This window comes from Oncorhynchus mykiss, chromosome 1, assembly GCF_057628025.1.
Source record: "Oncorhynchus mykiss isolate SJ-2025 chromosome 1, ASM5762802v1, whole genome shotgun sequence".
Lineage (NCBI taxonomy): Eukaryota > Metazoa > Chordata > Actinopteri > Salmoniformes > Salmonidae > Oncorhynchus > Oncorhynchus mykiss.
The window spans coordinates 73,086,891-73,103,594 of NC_143022.1; the positions used below are offsets into that span (position 1 = coordinate 73,086,891).

At 43.5% G+C, this 16,704-nt stretch overlaps 1 protein-coding gene across 8 annotated transcripts in view; it reads left to right on the forward strand.

Moving 5' to 3' along the window:
• Nucleotides 1–16,704, forward strand: part of rasgrp3 (RAS guanyl releasing protein 3 (calcium and DAG-regulated)) — a 54,495-nt gene that overhangs the window by 29,599 nt on the left and 8,192 nt on the right. For 4 of the 8 annotated variants that reach the window (XM_021610313.3, XM_021610306.3, XM_021610323.3 and 1 more), the window contains 15 exons: nucleotides 5,524–5,704; nucleotides 5,831–5,933; nucleotides 7,687–7,749; nucleotides 8,668–8,799; nucleotides 8,907–9,054; nucleotides 9,461–9,634; nucleotides 11,511–11,627; nucleotides 12,829–13,104; nucleotides 13,306–13,386; nucleotides 13,529–13,642; nucleotides 13,931–14,046; nucleotides 14,881–15,028; nucleotides 15,731–15,767; nucleotides 15,911–16,060; nucleotides 16,158–16,537. In XM_021610313.3, coding sequence (XP_021465988.1) covers nucleotides 5,635–5,704; nucleotides 5,831–5,933; nucleotides 7,687–7,749; nucleotides 8,668–8,799; nucleotides 8,907–9,054; nucleotides 9,461–9,634; nucleotides 11,511–11,627; nucleotides 12,829–13,104; nucleotides 13,306–13,386; nucleotides 13,529–13,642; nucleotides 13,931–14,046; nucleotides 14,881–15,028; nucleotides 15,731–15,767; nucleotides 15,911–16,060; nucleotides 16,158–16,537 — 2,109 coding nt within the window. In that variant the 5' untranslated portion in view covers nucleotides 5,524–5,634. The remainder of the gene's footprint in view (nucleotides 1–5,523; nucleotides 5,705–5,830; nucleotides 5,934–7,686; nucleotides 7,750–8,667; nucleotides 8,800–8,906; nucleotides 9,055–9,460; nucleotides 9,635–11,510; nucleotides 11,628–12,828; nucleotides 13,105–13,305; nucleotides 13,387–13,528; nucleotides 13,643–13,930; nucleotides 14,047–14,880; nucleotides 15,029–15,730; nucleotides 15,768–15,910; nucleotides 16,061–16,157; nucleotides 16,538–16,704) is intronic. The other 4 variants (XM_090239280.1, XM_090239291.1, XM_090239308.1 and 1 more) reach the window with 1 other exon arrangement.

Below are 16,704 nucleotides of genomic sequence, written 5' to 3' on the forward strand. Positions count from 1 at the left end.
CTCTTAACGTGCCTGGCTATGTTTTACATCACTATTCAAAGACCAATAATATCATGGGTGTATATAGAAGACATAAGGGATGTTAACCCCTGGACCACAAGCTAAACAGTAATTTGGTGTCATGGACTACATCATGTTAGATAGTTTCAATGCCAACAGTGAAGAGGCGACTCTGGGATGCTGGCCTTCTAGGCAGAGTTCCTCTGTCCAGTGTCTGTGTTCATTTGCCCATCTAAATCTTTTCTTTTTATTGGCCAGTCTGAGATGTGGCATTTTCTTTGAACTCTGCCTAGAAGGCCAGCATCTCGGAGTCGCCTCTTCACTGTTGATGTTTAGGCATCTGTTTCTCAAACCAGACACTAATGTACTTGTCCTCTTGCGCAGTTGTGTACCGGGGCCTCCCACTCCTCTTTCTATTCTGGTTAGAGCCAGTTTGCGATGTTCTGTGAAGGGAGAAGTTCACAGCGTTGTACGAGATTTCTCGCATGGAATAGCTTTAATTTCTCAGAAGAAAGTACTTTGTTTCTGGACATTTTGAGCCTGTAATCGAACCCACAAATGCTGATGCTCCAGATACTCAACTAGTCTAAAGAAGGCCAGTTTTATTGCCTCTTTAATCAGCACAACAGTTTTCAGCTGTGCTAATATATTTGCGAAAGGGTGTTCTAATGATCAATTAGCCTTTTAAAATGATAAACTTGGATGAGCTAACACAACGTGCCATTGGAACACTGGAGTGATGGTTGCTGATAATGGGCCTCTTTACTCCTATGTAGATATTCCATTAAAAATCTGCTGTTTCCAGCTGCAATAGTCATTTACAACATTAACAATGTCTACACTGTATTTCTGATCAATGTGATGTTATTTTAATGAACAAAAAATGTGTTTTTCTTTCAAAAACAAGGACATTTCTAAGTGACTCCAAACTTTTGAATGGTAGTGTATATGTTTTGACCATGACAGTTTACAGGTAACACCAATAATTTAGTCTCAACTTGTTCAACAGCCACATCATTCATTACCAGATTCAGCTGAGGTCTAAAGCTTAGGGAATGATTTGTACTAAATACAATACTGTTAGTTTTAGAGATGTTTAGGACCAGTTTATTACTGGCCACCCATTCCAAAACAGACTGCAACTCTTTGTTAAGAGTTTCAGTGACTTCATTAGCTGTGGTTGCTGATGGGGTTGAGGTCAGGACTCTGTACAGGCCAGTCAAGTTCTTCCACACCGATTTCAATGAACCATTACTGTATGGACCTCGCTTTGTGCATGGGGGCATTGTCATACTGAAACAGGAAAGGGCCTTCCCCAAACTGTTGCCACAAAGTTGGAAGCACATATTCGTATATAGAATGTCATTGTATGCTGTAGCGTTAAGATTTCCCTTCACTGGAACTAAAAGGCTTGGCCTGAACCATGAAAAACAGCCCCAGATCATTATTCCTCCTCCACCAAACTTTACAGTTGTCCCTATGCATTGGGGCAGGTAGCGTTCTCCTGGCATCCGCCAAACCCAGATTCCAGATTCCCGCTGCTCAGCCATGGAAATCCATTTCATGAAGCTCCCGACAAACAATTCTCATGCTGACGTTGCTTTCAGAGGCAGTTTGGAACTCGGTAGTGAGTATTGCTACCGAGGACAGACAATTTTTACGTGGTATGCGCTTCAGCACTCTGCGGTCGCGTTCTGTGAGCTTGTGTGGCCTACCACTTTGCGGCTGAGTCATTGTTGCTCCGAGATGTTTCCATTTTGCAATAATAGCATTTACAGTTGACCGGGGCAGCTCTAGCATGACAGAAATTTGACTAACTGACTTGTTGGAAAGGTGACACCCTATGACAGTGCCACATTGAAAGTCACTGAGCTCTTCTGTAAGTCCATTCTACTGCCAATGTGTGTCTATGGAGATTGCATGGCTCTGTGCTCAAGTTGAATAGACCTGTAAGCAACGGGTGTGGCTGAAATAGCCGAATCCACTAATTTGAAGTGGTGTCCTTGTGTGTATACATAGTGTGTATTGACCCAACTTGGAATAGATGTTGAATTGACGTCTGTGTCCAGTGGGAGGTCATGTAGTCTTCTAACTCAATTGGTAGAGCATGGTGCTTGCAATGCCAGGATTGTGGGTTTGATTCCCAGGACCACCAGTCCGTAAAATGTATGCAAGCATGACTGCGAGTCGGTTTGGATAAAAGCGGCTGCTAAATGGCATATCATGTAATGTGCCTGGGAAAACATTTATTTTCCATTTGACAGGTGATGATGTTGGTTCTGTCTGTCTCGGCACTTTGTAATCAGAACAGAATGTACAGCAGAGAGTCATTCTGCTGACTGACGCGTCCTTCTAGAAGCTGAGGTTTGAGTTTATGTCAGGACACTACCGTACAACTTTGTGTTTACAACCGCTTTGACCAATAAGCTCATCACATGCTTTGGAAGGTTTTCTGAAGCTGACAATGTGAACTTCAACTCAGAGTCACAGATGAGCACAACATGTATGGTATATCTGGAGTCAGAGCAGTAGTGGAGTTGCAGACCTTTGGTTGTTAATTTATCAGTGCCCGTCTCAACTTATTGAAGTGTGACCCTCCAAGGCTGCATGGCTTTTTCCATTTATCTGGACACTGGCTCTGTGCCCAGCTGTAGAGGGTCAAACTGTGTGACTGCACAGGGAATTGGCAGTTTAATAAACAGAATAAGAGGTAGAAATCTTCTCTGCACAAAAAAACAGAGGATTTTATATCAATTTTTTATGGCTTTCGTAGTTGCTTCAATACATACACGTCCATGTAGTGGAGATGACGTTGCAAATCATGATGAAAAACAGTGGTGCTTCAGAAAGATCTTATCTGTGAGGAGTGCTGCTGTTAGGGCCTTTAACGCTTATTAATCAACTGTAATTGCTTGAGCTAAACAAGCTCGGGCATACCTGCCATGGTGTCCATTTTGGCACCAGGCATCAGCTGTTTTGTTTCAGTGCAGTGATACACTATTGGCTAGGGAATAACGTAACAGATACTGTACACTCTTAATTTCCACCTAGTTGAATGTTGATCAAATCTTCCTCATGCATTTGCTCTTCCCTCTGCATAGACTATTGACCTACACTGAGTGTATAAAATATTAGGAACATCGTCCTAATATTCAGTTGCAACCCCTTTTGCCCTCAGAACAGCTTCAATTCGTCAGGGCATGGACTCTACAAGATATTGAAAGCGTTCCACAGGGATGCTGGCCTATGTTGACTCCAATGCTTCCCACATTTGTGCCAAGTTGGCTGGATGTCCTTTTGGTGGTGGACCATTCTTGATACACATGAGAAACTGTTGAGTGTAAAAAACCCAGCAGTGTTGCAGTTCTTGACACACTCAAACCGGTGCGCCTGGCATCTATTACCATACCCCATTCAAAGGCACCTAAATCTTTTGTCCTGCCCATTCACCCTCTGAATGACACACATACACAATCAATGACTCAATTGTCTTAAAAATCCTTCTTTAACCTGTCTCCTCCCCTTCAATCTGCACGGACATCCACACTGATTGAAGTGGATTTAACAAGAGACATCAATAAAGGATCATAGCTTTTACCTGGATTCACCTGGTCAGTCTGTCATGGAAAGAGCAGGCGTTCTTTGTGTATTCATCAATATATCAATGCACATACAGTATGTGTACATCAGTTTATATTTCAAATGCATCTCAAAATGTGATAGGTAGGAGGCTTGAGATAGGATCGCAATGCAAATTCTATACATTTTTGGGTACTATGCCTTGATTTATGTTTGTCCCGAGTCTTAATTAAGTCCTAGATTCAAATCGATCAAGCTTGAATTGGCGATCATCGACCCCCGCATAGCTGGTGTTTTGGAGATGAGCAGCTACTCTTGATCATTGTCACGAAGCCACACCCATCCCACTCCCAGGCTATATAGAAATAATGATGCTCAAATTGAAAATCATTAAACAAAATAATGAGGATTTACATAAGCCTCATCGATGTCCAGATTACATCTCACATTCCAATGTTGGAATTTGTAGACAAGGTTGCATGGGATTTCTCTTAATGCGACTCAGTGCAGCCAATGGCAATGTCCGCTTTAGGTATAATGCCAGGAGCCACTTGTGGATATGACAGCTCTAACGCAGTCCCACCTCCAACACCACCAAAACAACCGCTATGCAGATGTCAGCTAAAGCGGATCTGGTTGAATAGAGCCTTAAGAAAGGTTGCCTTCAGTCAAGGCCATGGACGTCATTCATTTTAACACAAACAAATATGAATCATAACTGAGGGATACATACTAGTCAGTATGGTAACACATTCAACATCTAAGATATTATCAACTCCGTCTGCAGATAGAGTTCACTAATCTCCTTACAGTCAAGGGACAAGGGCTTGATTCATTTCCAGAAAAGCATGCGCACACACACACAGACACAGACACACACACATATCCTACTCCTGACCCTAACCCCCACCAATTGCACTAGTTATGATATTGACATAAGTGTCGCACAATCAATTACAAGGCTTGTGGATGACGTCTTGTTTGCACCTCACCAAGGTGACGGCAACAGATTACACACAAAACCATTAACAAGTTCCAAATCAACAGGGACTTGGTCTCCTGCTCCCACAAAGCACCTCTAATCCTTATTCACTGGTTGATGATTTGTTTTGCTTCGAGGCTCAGGCCAATCTCAACCAATCCCAATCAGCAACACTTTCCTAAACAACCGACCAAACCTACCAATGACGCCACCTCTGTCATCACTACAGACAACTTGCTCTGCTATTTCAACCTTTATTGTTGTGTCGTAAAATCTCATCTGGAAATCTAAAACCCTAGAATAACATCCTGAAATGTCCTTTTCTGTACTTAACTTACTTTGTGTTGGCATCAGTGGTGATATTGTATGAACTGACAATCACTGATATTCATCAGGCAGAGAGAGAAACCACTGTATCCAGATTACATAAACCCAGTCCCATTGTAGACAGATATAGTCTTGTCCGGCTTACTGGGCCAGAAATTATGCAATTTGTATTGAATCACGAGCTGTTAGTGGTACCACCCACTGAGCACATCGGAAAGTCATAAAAAATGTATGGCTGCCATGGGAGTTCTCAGAAGATGGTCCCACTCCTGCAGATGTGGGGATCAGAAACGTGCTGTGGGAGATGGTGAGGGGGTATTGAGGAAGTGAAGAGCATGGAGGAGAGGAGCATGACCCTGTAGAAATCACCTAATTTCACTAGCCACTGTAGTTTATTGGAAAACCTAGTATAGCATCCATGTAGTGGTAGTATGTATTGTAAAAGGAAATATGCCTGGTGGATTTAGTATGTGTCCACACAGTTAGAACACAAATTCCGATTGTGTGCTTTATGAATAAACAACATCCACAACCATATCTTATGTGTTTACAAGAATCTTAAAAAGAGATCTAAGCAATGTTTGCTTAGCGTAAGCTGACATCTAGATGCATCCCTGTGTCTTCTCTTCTCATAGAGAGCTCCTAAGCAGGCTTTGACCCCTGACCTCCAGGTGTGGAGGTGTACCATGTGTTCTCCTGCTCCGGGGGCGTGAACCCGTATCTGTGAGGAGTCCCCCCGCGGAACCATGGGATCATCAATGCTGGGGAAGGCAGCCCCCCTCAACACGCTACTGGATGCCTGCATCCAGGCTTTTGGTGAGTGACCAATCACCGAAGCACAGTGGGGAAGCTATCTTAGTGGTGTGTGATGTGATCCATGGAGATATAGATACTGTAGGTGTTCTAATTGTTCCTCTTCTATGGTGTGATCACTCTCCACAGATGACAATGGTGAGTTGCAGTCCAACCAGCTCCCTCGCACCCTGCTGCTGATGCACCGCTGGTACGTCACGTCCAAAGAGCTGGCTGGGAAGCTGCTCATGATATATCCTTTATGTGGATTCACACCAGAACAACAAAGAACAATGGTCATATGCCATTTTGAGCCTTTCTGGTAGTGTTAAGATATGGCAGAGTATACAATATGGACGCTATGGAATGCTGTGTTCCCTGACTGTGCCAAATGTATTTTCTGGGTGGTGCGACACTAACTAACCCTGACTGACTTTTCCTGAGTATACAAACGCTTGTTTATTTTAAGGGACAGTATATCAGTCAACTCTGTCATTTCTAGCAACCAATTATGACTGGTTGATCGCAAAGCTCTGGGTTAATGCAGATTGTCTGAACATAACATCAGGAAGAATTAGACATGTTCCTTAAGTGCAAATGCATTTAAGAGCAATGTTCGAGATAAAGAACCGCTTCAAAGGAAGTGCAACCTGGATCGAATCGATACCTAATAGTGTCCTATTTCTCTGTATGATTTGTATCTAGTGCGTCATGACTGCATTTGAATCTGATTCAGTTAGCAAGGTTCTGGACGGTGTTTTCCTGGAGACTCCATACCACTAAGTGGTTTGTTGTCGCGTGCGTGGTCTTCAGACGACCACTCAACAGCGAACGCCTTATTCTCTGAACTCTTTGCTTCCATCATACACCATGACCCTGAGATATTACTCTGCCTGGCGTCAGGCCTCTCCACTGATGACTGATGAACCCCCCCCCCCCCCCCCCCCCATCTTTTCCCTGCTGTTGGTTGGAGTAATGGCTGTGGTGATTCAGATGGAAGTTGCCCCTAAGCGCAGATCTAGAATCAGATTAGAGATAAGCCTACCTCCAATCTTAATCTTAAAAATATGTGACCCGGGACCAGTTTGTGGCAAATTCTACATTTTCCATGCGGTATGACGAGAGCCAGAGCAGATAGTCTCTTCCATGTGACAGAATACAAAGGCACTATTCTGCACTATTCTGCCTTTACTCTCACTTTTTGCTTTTGCTTTAACCCAACAAAATATACAGTACTTATCTTTGTCCTTCAGTACCTAATACACAGTACTTATATTTGTCCTTCAGTACCTAATACACAGTACTTATATTTGTCCTTCAGTACCTAATACACAGTACTTATATTTGTAACTCTCATGGATTCACCTCATTGTTTGTGAGTTAGCCCATGAGAGTATTTCTTCGGTCTTCTTGAGAGTAGGCGAGCAACTGATTGTGTGTTTTTCACAGTCATGTATACATCCAATATGCATCCATCGTGACCCTCCATGCTGGGAGAGTTCCAAAGTACCACAGAGAAGGCAGGAGTTTGTCTGCTCTGCTGCATGCTTGTGACTGGATCCTGGGCAGAGAAACAGCTGTGTTCCTTTGAAGGTGATAGCAGACAGGCTACGCAGCATACATGGCTCCCTACCCAAGGCCTCTCCAAAGCTACTTCTAAGATCACTATTTCAATGGTTCGAGGAGGGAAAACATTGGCCCAGTAACAGTTATTTAGAGAATGCACACATGCAGTGGTGGAGAGGTTCATCACATGGCCTGAACTTCCGTTGTTTTTATTTCCAGATACTGGGCATTCCTCTCTGAACACTTTAGTTATTCTTCATGAGTGGAGACCTTTTGTCCAACTAATAAATCTACAGCTGCTTCTCGTGAAAGATGTTTTTTATTGTTGTGTTTTTTGGGAGGGGATGAGGGTTGTTGGAAATGGGGACTGGTGTCCATTTGTAATGGGGCTTTGGGAAATGTCTTCAAAAAGTGCTCAACTGTCCTTGACACAAGCCCACATACCGTGACTGCCAGGGAGATGAGTGCCAAAGAACGAGACTGAAGATCTGCTATTTAATGAGGTAAAAAAAAAACACTACTTCATACCCAGGAGCTTCGGAGCTCTTTATTAGTATTGAAGATGTTTTTTATTGCTAGGCAACCCGCCCCCTCGGCTGAAAATGTTGTGCTCCTCTCTCGGGGCTCTGTGACTGACTGGCTGGTGCAATGAGGGATGAGATGATGTCATTGGAAGTGACAGCCAGTGGCTGTCCTCATGTGACGTGGGCCACTGCCAGCCATCTGAAGTGGAGATGCTGTTTGGGGCGAAAGCGTTCAATGACTCAGGAGTCTTGTGATCCATTACTTACCCAGAAAAGTCCTCAGGCAATCTTTAACAGAATACTCAAACTCTCATTTCACGGGTAAACCCCTTCACCAATGTCTGCCAATTCATTATATATGTCCCACTATTTTGTGTGCAACCTTGATATGAAATTCAAGGACTAAGTAAATCATCTGAATGTAATGTTATCTACTGTAACGATGGCCATCCTAAAGTTCATGTTATTTTGCAGTTAATTTTAATCTGAAGGGGGAATACCACAATGGCCATTCACTTGTTAAAGGAGCATAATGCTATTGGTTCTTTGTATTCATTTGTTGTTTCCAGATTAAGAAAACAACATGATTTGTTGGCTAGAGAAAGATTTAGGCCACATTTATGACTATCTGCTGGACTTGTCCATCTCACTACATCACACTACTACTACTCACTGCGCAAGGAGACCCCAGCAGTCCTTGTGCAGGGTCAGTCCCCCTCAAGTCTGCCTTTGCCCTCTGAGAGAGACTATAATATCATTGTGAATCCTTCATTTACAACAGGCACTGGTGCTTGGGGCTACACACTGTGATGTTCAGCCATAATGTACACATGCAAACAGTCAACATATCATATGTGTTAAATCAGCCATTCCGCTGTGCTGTGTGTGTGTTCTTAGGTACTGGATTACGGTGTTCCCTGCAGAGTTTAATCTGGACCTGGGCCTTATCCGCCTCACTGAGGAGTTCAGAGACGTGGCGGCTCAGCTGGGCTGTGAGGAACACTTCAAACTCATTGACATCTCCACCATGTGAGGGATTACCCAAGGACGGGCGGACACACACACACACACACACACAGTCACACACAGTCACACACAGTCACAAGTTTCAACAGATTGTGTGTATTTCTTTCTAGTCCATCATATGACTGGATGAGAAAGCTGACCCAGAGGAAGAAGCAGGCCAAGAAGGGCAAAGCCTCACTCCTATTTGACCACCTAGAGCCCATGGAGCTGGCTGAACACCTCACGTTCCTGGAGTACAAGTCCATCAGGAGGATATCAGTGAGTGTCCCCGGTGGAAAAAGACACTTGGCCTGAGAACCCATCCACCTGCTGGGGCCTTTTCTTCCCTATCTAACCCCTGTGTGTGACATTCCTCAAGACTCTTTCCCAAGAGTACTTTTTCCACAGAACTCTTTTTAGCCCCTCTAGTACTGTTACTAAGTACAAGAACAAAGCTTTGGCTGTCAACTAACCTCGTCCCCAGGCTAATTGCGCACCACCACAGAGTATGTTCTTAGATACGTTTGCTCTACATTTCAGTTAGTTTTATTTGCTGGGTAGTTCACGTGTAAATTCACCAGTTTACGTAGGGCACAGTATATGCCAATGACGTCTGTGTTATCTACTCAGCCGACTGTACATGCCATGGACACTAACTCTCCCTTTCTCCAACCCCCAAACCCAGTTCACAGACTACCAAAGCTATGTAATGCATGGATGTCTGGTGGATAACCCAACACTGGAGCGCTCCATCGCCCTGTTCAACGGAGTGTCCCAGTGGGTTCAACTCATGGTGCTCAGTAAGCTGACACCCCAACACCGTGCTGAGGTCATCACCAAATACATCAACGTGGCCCAGGTAGGAAGAGAGCACTTCCTAGTTGTAGGTTTGATGGTAACACTTTACATTACAGTGCACTTATTAACTGTGTCATTATTTCTGTGAACCATGTATTGTTACTTACCCCATATTTAGGGTTAGGGCAACGGTTGAATTGGGAATAAGGATGCAGGGAGCATAAAGAGTGTAGATGGAAGACTTGTCCATTATGCTGCATGAATAGATAAGCACAGCATTGCCTTACGTCAGGTGGCATCCCTCTTACGAGACACTCGTCCCTCAACTGGGCTCATGCATTTCCCTGTTTAATTGCCCAAGAAGCCTGTCATGACACAATGTGACAGCCTCCTCAAAATGAAACGACCAAATAAATGATAAATAAATAAATGATCATTTAAAAAAAAAGTTGTACAGGACAGTGCCATTAGAGGGCCCTAAAAGGTTCAATCTGAACATTTTGTTAAAGTCTGCTCCTTCATATTACCACAGTGTTTATTAGTGGGTGTTTTTTATTTTCTCTCTCTCTTTTTCTATCTCTGTCTCTCTCTGACAGCTGGGGCGTTGCTGGTTCACGCTGCTTCACTCTCCCCACCTCTCCACTTACATCCTATATTCCATAACTCCTCACAATTTCGTTTCTCTGATGAGTGTAAAACCCGCCCACTCTGACACAAGCAACTGTAAAGGAGGTCGGGGCAATTTCTTGAGGCAGAAATTCTCATTAAAAGTACGGCACTGTAACGCTTGAAATGAATAGGCGGTTTCTTTCGCCTCCATGTTCAGAAAATCTCTCATTATAAGTATGTGAACATCCCGAAGGAGAAGGAACAACAGAGGAAGCTAGAGGGACTCATGGTTCAATATGAAGCATGTACCGTATATTAATCAGACAGTTAGCTGAGCCTGACTTGCATTAAATCGTCTGTATCAATGAAACTGGAACATTGTCAATTAGATCACAAACACCCTCCGCTCATTAAAAGCTACTGCTGCCCACACATGCTTTTCTTTTCTCTTATAGAAAGGCTTCCTCTCTATGCTTTCCTTATGTATCTTTATCAGCAATTTAAGTCTAGTCTTATAGCTTATGGTGAGAAATGGTATTTCTTAATGCTGTTTAACAAGCTGCGTATCATAACGTTTCTCAACATTAATCCACAAGAGCTTTCACAAGATTCATTACACAAGTAACCTTACAACTCGAACGCACCCAGTATTTTTGAAAAGTGATGATATGATGGCACATTGTAATTGAATAACTTTTGATCCATCCCTTTGCTCTTTGTGAGAAACGAGACGGATCAATGCAGGAGGAATCGTTGCGCTATCTGACGTAAGAACAGGGCTTCCCTCTAGCAATAACACTGTCTCATCTCGATTCATGCGATTCTCCATGTCTAATTGCTGGGGGGCAGGGGGTGACATTAAGCATCATGCATGCTGTTGGGCCTCTTAATCTGATCAGATACCAGGGGCTTCTCCCTCCATTATCATCTACAAGGAATTAGATAAAGGAATTATTCAGAAGACTAATGACTAGCAACCATACTCATGTCTATTTATGAAGGCAATTTCTCAGTTAATGCAGAAGCGAGTCTGTTCAACTCAAGAGGGCTCTTTGTTTGTAGTTTTTTACAGGCAAAGCTTCTGACATTTTTTAAATAAGATGTTACAGCATGTTCCCCTGATGTAAAGAGAGATTCATTGATGTTGGTGTATGTTGCTTTAGATACTGTATTGGAATAAAGTTGTTTTAGGTATGTTCGTTTTTTAAAATTGTAATTTGTATTTCTCTTCCTCATTTGCTCTCGCTCTATCTATCCCTCTCTCCATCTCACTCTAACTCCTCTCTCTCCTTCTCTTCCACTTTGTTCCATGCCACTCTGTCCTTCAGAAACTCCTCCAACTGCAGAACTTTAATACGCTGATGGCCGTGGTGGGAGGTCTGAGTCACAGCTCCATCTCTCGTCTGAAGGAGACCCACTCGCATCTGGCTCCCGAGGTCACCAAGGTCAGCACGCATGCCTGCCTCTGCTCTGTCACAGCCTCACTAATATCATCTGATGTGATTCTACCTTTTCGCTTACTTTAGATCATGGTCGTATTCATTTAGCATCTGCCAAGGATACATTTAGACCAATTAATCATCTACCATGTGGGGATGGTTTCAGAAAGGACACCACACAGAATTGATACCGTCCTAATTTCCTGGCATTTGATGTTACATTTGATACCATCTGTATTGTATCGATTGCTGTCATGTAGCTCGCTCTGTATCTTTTCGGTACTGTATCTAATATCAGTAACACTTTACTTGACACACAGCAATCTTAACTGTTATGTCACAACAGCCAACATAACTTGCCTGTTATACTATGGTCATAACACTGTCATGACACATATATTTAAACCTGTTGTGACACATATTGCGTTATTTTATGGCTGGTTATGATACATACATATAAGTGTCACAACCCACAAAACACAAGGCAAAACATTCCATTACACCATAGCCTGCGTGTCAACAGTATACTTATGTTATATATGTTTCTTTAATTGACCATATGACGTTCTCATTGTAATTGCGCATACATTGATGTCAGACATGCACCTACCCCAATGCTCTGTTGCTGATGACTGGGATGAATGCAGGAGCAGATTTCAGGAGCAGGAGAATTCACCCACCTTTTGACTGATGACTGATATAAGGGCATGTACGTGACAGGTCTATCTGGCTTATATGATTCTGATGGTCATAATGCTTCTTGACAGTGTCATAAAGTGTATTTTCTTAGTCCAGGTAAAGTGACACAGGATGGTCATGAGGCTCCATGAGTGTCATAAAGTGTCTTTTCTACAAGTTATTTATTAAGATATGAGGGGAAAAAAACATGACTCATGAATTCATTACTACAACAACAACAAAAGATTTAAGAAACAAACTTTCAAAGGAAAGGAAACTTTTTGCCAGGGAAAAAACACATTTGAATAAATGTGGGGTTTGGCACTCTTATGTAGGTGTCATAACCAGCCTTAAAATAATGCAATATATGTCACAACAGGTGTAAATATATGGGTTGTGATAGCAGGGGTAATATATGGGTTGTGATAGTGTTATGACCGGTTATGACACGTTATGTCAGCTGTAATGGTTTATTACCCTAATAACTATGCTGTCCTCCACTTCCTGACATCTTACCCCTCCACGTCAGATCTGGAATGAGATGACGGAGCTGGTCTCCTCCAATGGGAACTACTGTGCTTACCGCAAGGCATTCACAGACTCCGAAGGCTTCAAGGTCCCCATCCTGGGAGTCCACCTGAAGGACCTGATCGCCGTGCACGTGGTCTTCTCCGACTGGGTGGACGACGACAAGGTGAACATCGTAAAGATGCACCAGCTCTACCTCACCTTCAACGAGCTGGTGTCCCTGCAGAGTGCCGCAGCCCAGGTGGAACCCAACATGGACCTCATCTACCTGCTCACCGTGAGTGTCCCGCCCTAAAAGGGTTCCCCGTCAACAGGAAATGGACTTGTTTTATCGTACTGTCACTCAATTTGTCATTTCAGTGGGTATCAAACAACGTTTTGTAGGATCGTACAAAAGAGTAACATGATTATAAATGTGTTTGTTATTGCAGAAAGGCTGAATCTGTTTTCATGTTTAATCATAAACAATTTCCTCCAGCTCTCTCTAGACCTGTACTACACCGAAGATGAAATATATGAGCTATCCTTACTAAGGGAACCACGTAACCCAAAGTCTTTGGTGAGACTTCTTGTTGTGGTTTATAGGCTGCATTGTTGGAGCTGTAGTTATTAGAAAACATGAAAAAAAAGTATGAAAATAGAGATAATACAGTATACCTGAGAGTTCCTATATTAACTCTCTATCTTTTCAATCCCCACAGCCTACCTCTCCGACAACCCCCAACAAGCCAATGGCCCCTCTGGACTGGGCGTCAGGTGTGACAACCAAACCTGACCCCAATGTGGTGAACAAGCACATCAGGAAGGTGGTGGATGTGAGTTGTTTCCATTACAGTAACTGACCTGTGTCTTCTCTTGAATAAAATCCAGGAGGACATAGCTTGGCTGTGGTCTGAACGCTTGAAAATGTTACTATCTACAGGATGGGTAACCCGTCCATAAATATCTCATACATTATTTCAAGAATCAGTCAGTGGCTTTTTCTGTCACAATACCAAATATTGAGTAGGTATATAAACCAACAATTACTCAAATATGACTCAAAAAAAGACTGGTGCTTGTAAATCACTTACAGTATTTTGTTCATGTCTTTTTCTGGGAAGTCTGTATTCAGGAACTACGACCATGACCATGATGGCTACATCTCTCAGGAGGACTTTGAGAGTATTGCTGCCAACTTTCCTTTCTTGGACTCCTTCTGTGTGTTGGACAAGGACCAGTGAGTGACCCTGTCTACCATTTGAAATATGACGAGTTCAGAGGTGTCGCAACCAAGCCACCTCATCCTCCTCTTCCATTTCCCTCTTTCTGTCACCAACAAACACCCTCTCCCTATTTCTCACTCACACATGCGCACGCACATACACACGCACATTCCACACATTTGCCTTTAAAGCAGCTACAAGCATCCAAGATGCAATAAGACTGCAATTTTGGGTATTCTAAACATTTCACAGCGAGATACAGTAACTGGCCATTAACAACCATGTTTCACCACACAAAGCTACAGTGAAAATGAGGTCATTGGTAATGTCAAACATCCTCTCGTAAATCTGCAGGAAAACCCTGTGAAGTCACAACAGAGTCATATCTGCTTTTAGCCTTGCCCTGTCTTGACTGGGAGTGGTGCTTTGTCGCCATGGTTTGAGGAGGGGGGAGGTGAAGGTTATGGCAGCCTGTGAAAGACACACAGTGCCACACACAGTGCTCTGCCCTCGTGTCCTGGGCGGTTCATCTGTTCACTGGAACGCTTCAAATCACATTTCAGCTCGCCTGAGCAGCTCCATGACTCAGAAAATAGGTCTGGGAGGCTGTGCTCCTTAGGAGGGAGACTGGAGATATGCATGGGGCTGGAGTTGTCACAAACCACCTGGGTGTCTAATCTAGAGCACTGTTGTAGATCTCTTCCTGTCTGGATAAAACAGAAAGAAGGGATGGAAGTTACTGTAATGTTTACATAACAGGAGCTGTCATTCTCTCCATCTGATCATTCTCTTATCTGTATTTATTTTTCTCTCTGTCTATGTCTCTCTTTCTCGCTCCTCTTCTACAGGGATGGTCTGATTAGTAAGGACGAGATGATGGCTTACTTCCTGAGGGCCAACCCCTTGCTCCAGTATAAAATGGGCCCTGGCTTTATCCACAACTTTACGGAGATGACGTATCTGAAGCCCACCTTCTGCGAGCACTGTGCTGGATTCGTATGTATACTGTGCACTTTGTAATACACACTAATATAAACTAACTGTTTATGCTCAGAGAGACAGCACACTTTTGGTTGGAAGAAAAGTATAATGCTTTCTGATTGTTTATGTCAGCAATATACTGCCATCAAATTAGTGCAAGACAGCTACCGAATCATTCAATGCCGAGAGAAGATGTCTATCTTTACTCCTTGACGAAGTTGATTAATGACCTTCTGAGACAGAGATGCAATATGTTGACATGACTTCAGGATACATTGGTTTATTAAAGTTGATAAAACAACACTGAATCATGTCGACGGAACAATAATGTGATTTACATGGTAATGCCACCACTCACATAGTCAACAATGAAAGGATGCACATCTTACGTGACAGAAAAGTTATTGTTGCGTGTCAAAATATGTACACAAATTATGTTCCCTCTATCTTTCTATTTTGTGTTTTAGGCATCAGTGAAAATAAAGGAGAATTTCTACAGAGAAGTCCTCCTATTCAAAAATGAACACACACACACACACACACACATACACACACACATACACACAGAGTTTACAGGAAGGGTGTTGTGAGAGATTGTATCCTGTTTATTACACAATGGTTTACACTGAATATGCTTCCACCATTACAAATTCTAACATTCCTTTGTCTTTTTCCCACTCCCTCCAATTCCTGCCCCTCTGGACTTGTTTCTCTTAGCTCTGGGGAATAATCAAACAGGGATACAAGTGTAAGGGTAGGTTCTATGGACTGTGCACATATGTATTGGCCTGTTTTCTATTATTTGGAGAACTGCACATTTAAGACATTTGGGATTTTTCATTATACATGCACTGTGAGGGCTAAGGTCTGACAACACTGTTATATGTTCTGTTTCAGATTGTGGGGTGAACTGCCATAAGCAGTGCAGGGAGCTGTTGGTGCTGGCCTGTAGGAAGCTGCCACGCTCCACCTCTCTGCGAAGTGTCTCACCTGGGGGCTTGACCCACAGCTCTCTACCCAGCAGCCCCACCATGCCCACCTGCAAAGGTACAGCAACACTTTAGTGATATACTGTAACCAACAGCGTTTCAACTATGATGGTTGGTCAGTGTATTTCATTCCTGTCATATTGTCCTCCCTGCAGATGAGGACGAAGTGTTTGAGTTCCCCTCGGTGACACCTGGCGGTTCTGACCTGGAGCATAAGTCAATCACCCTGATGACGGGCTCGGCCCAGCGGATCTCTGTGCGTCTGCAACGAGCCACCACCAGCCAGGCCACACAGACAGAGCCTCTGTGGCCAGAGCACACGTGGGGTGCTGGGGACGGGAGCTCCCACACCTTTCCCAAGATGAGATACCGACCACACAGGAAGGCCTCCAAGAGCAAAGGCTTTGCCCGCTGGGAGAATGAGGCCCAGGGGCAGCCCAGGGGTCGACGGGATTCCCAGGAGCAGACGGACGGACCTGCAGAGGTGGTACAGAACGGGATAACACCACACAGAGAGAAGGTGACTGCAGCTAAGGTGTGTGTGTGCTTGTATATGTGTGCGTGTATATGTGTGTGTATGGGTCAGGGGATCTCTGTATATTGAGAATGGTGCTGTATTGCATAGCAGACGTTTTACAGGCTCCTGACCAATTCTGCTATTTTGGGTGTTTTATTTTGGGCTGATCTTAACTGTTTTTGTAC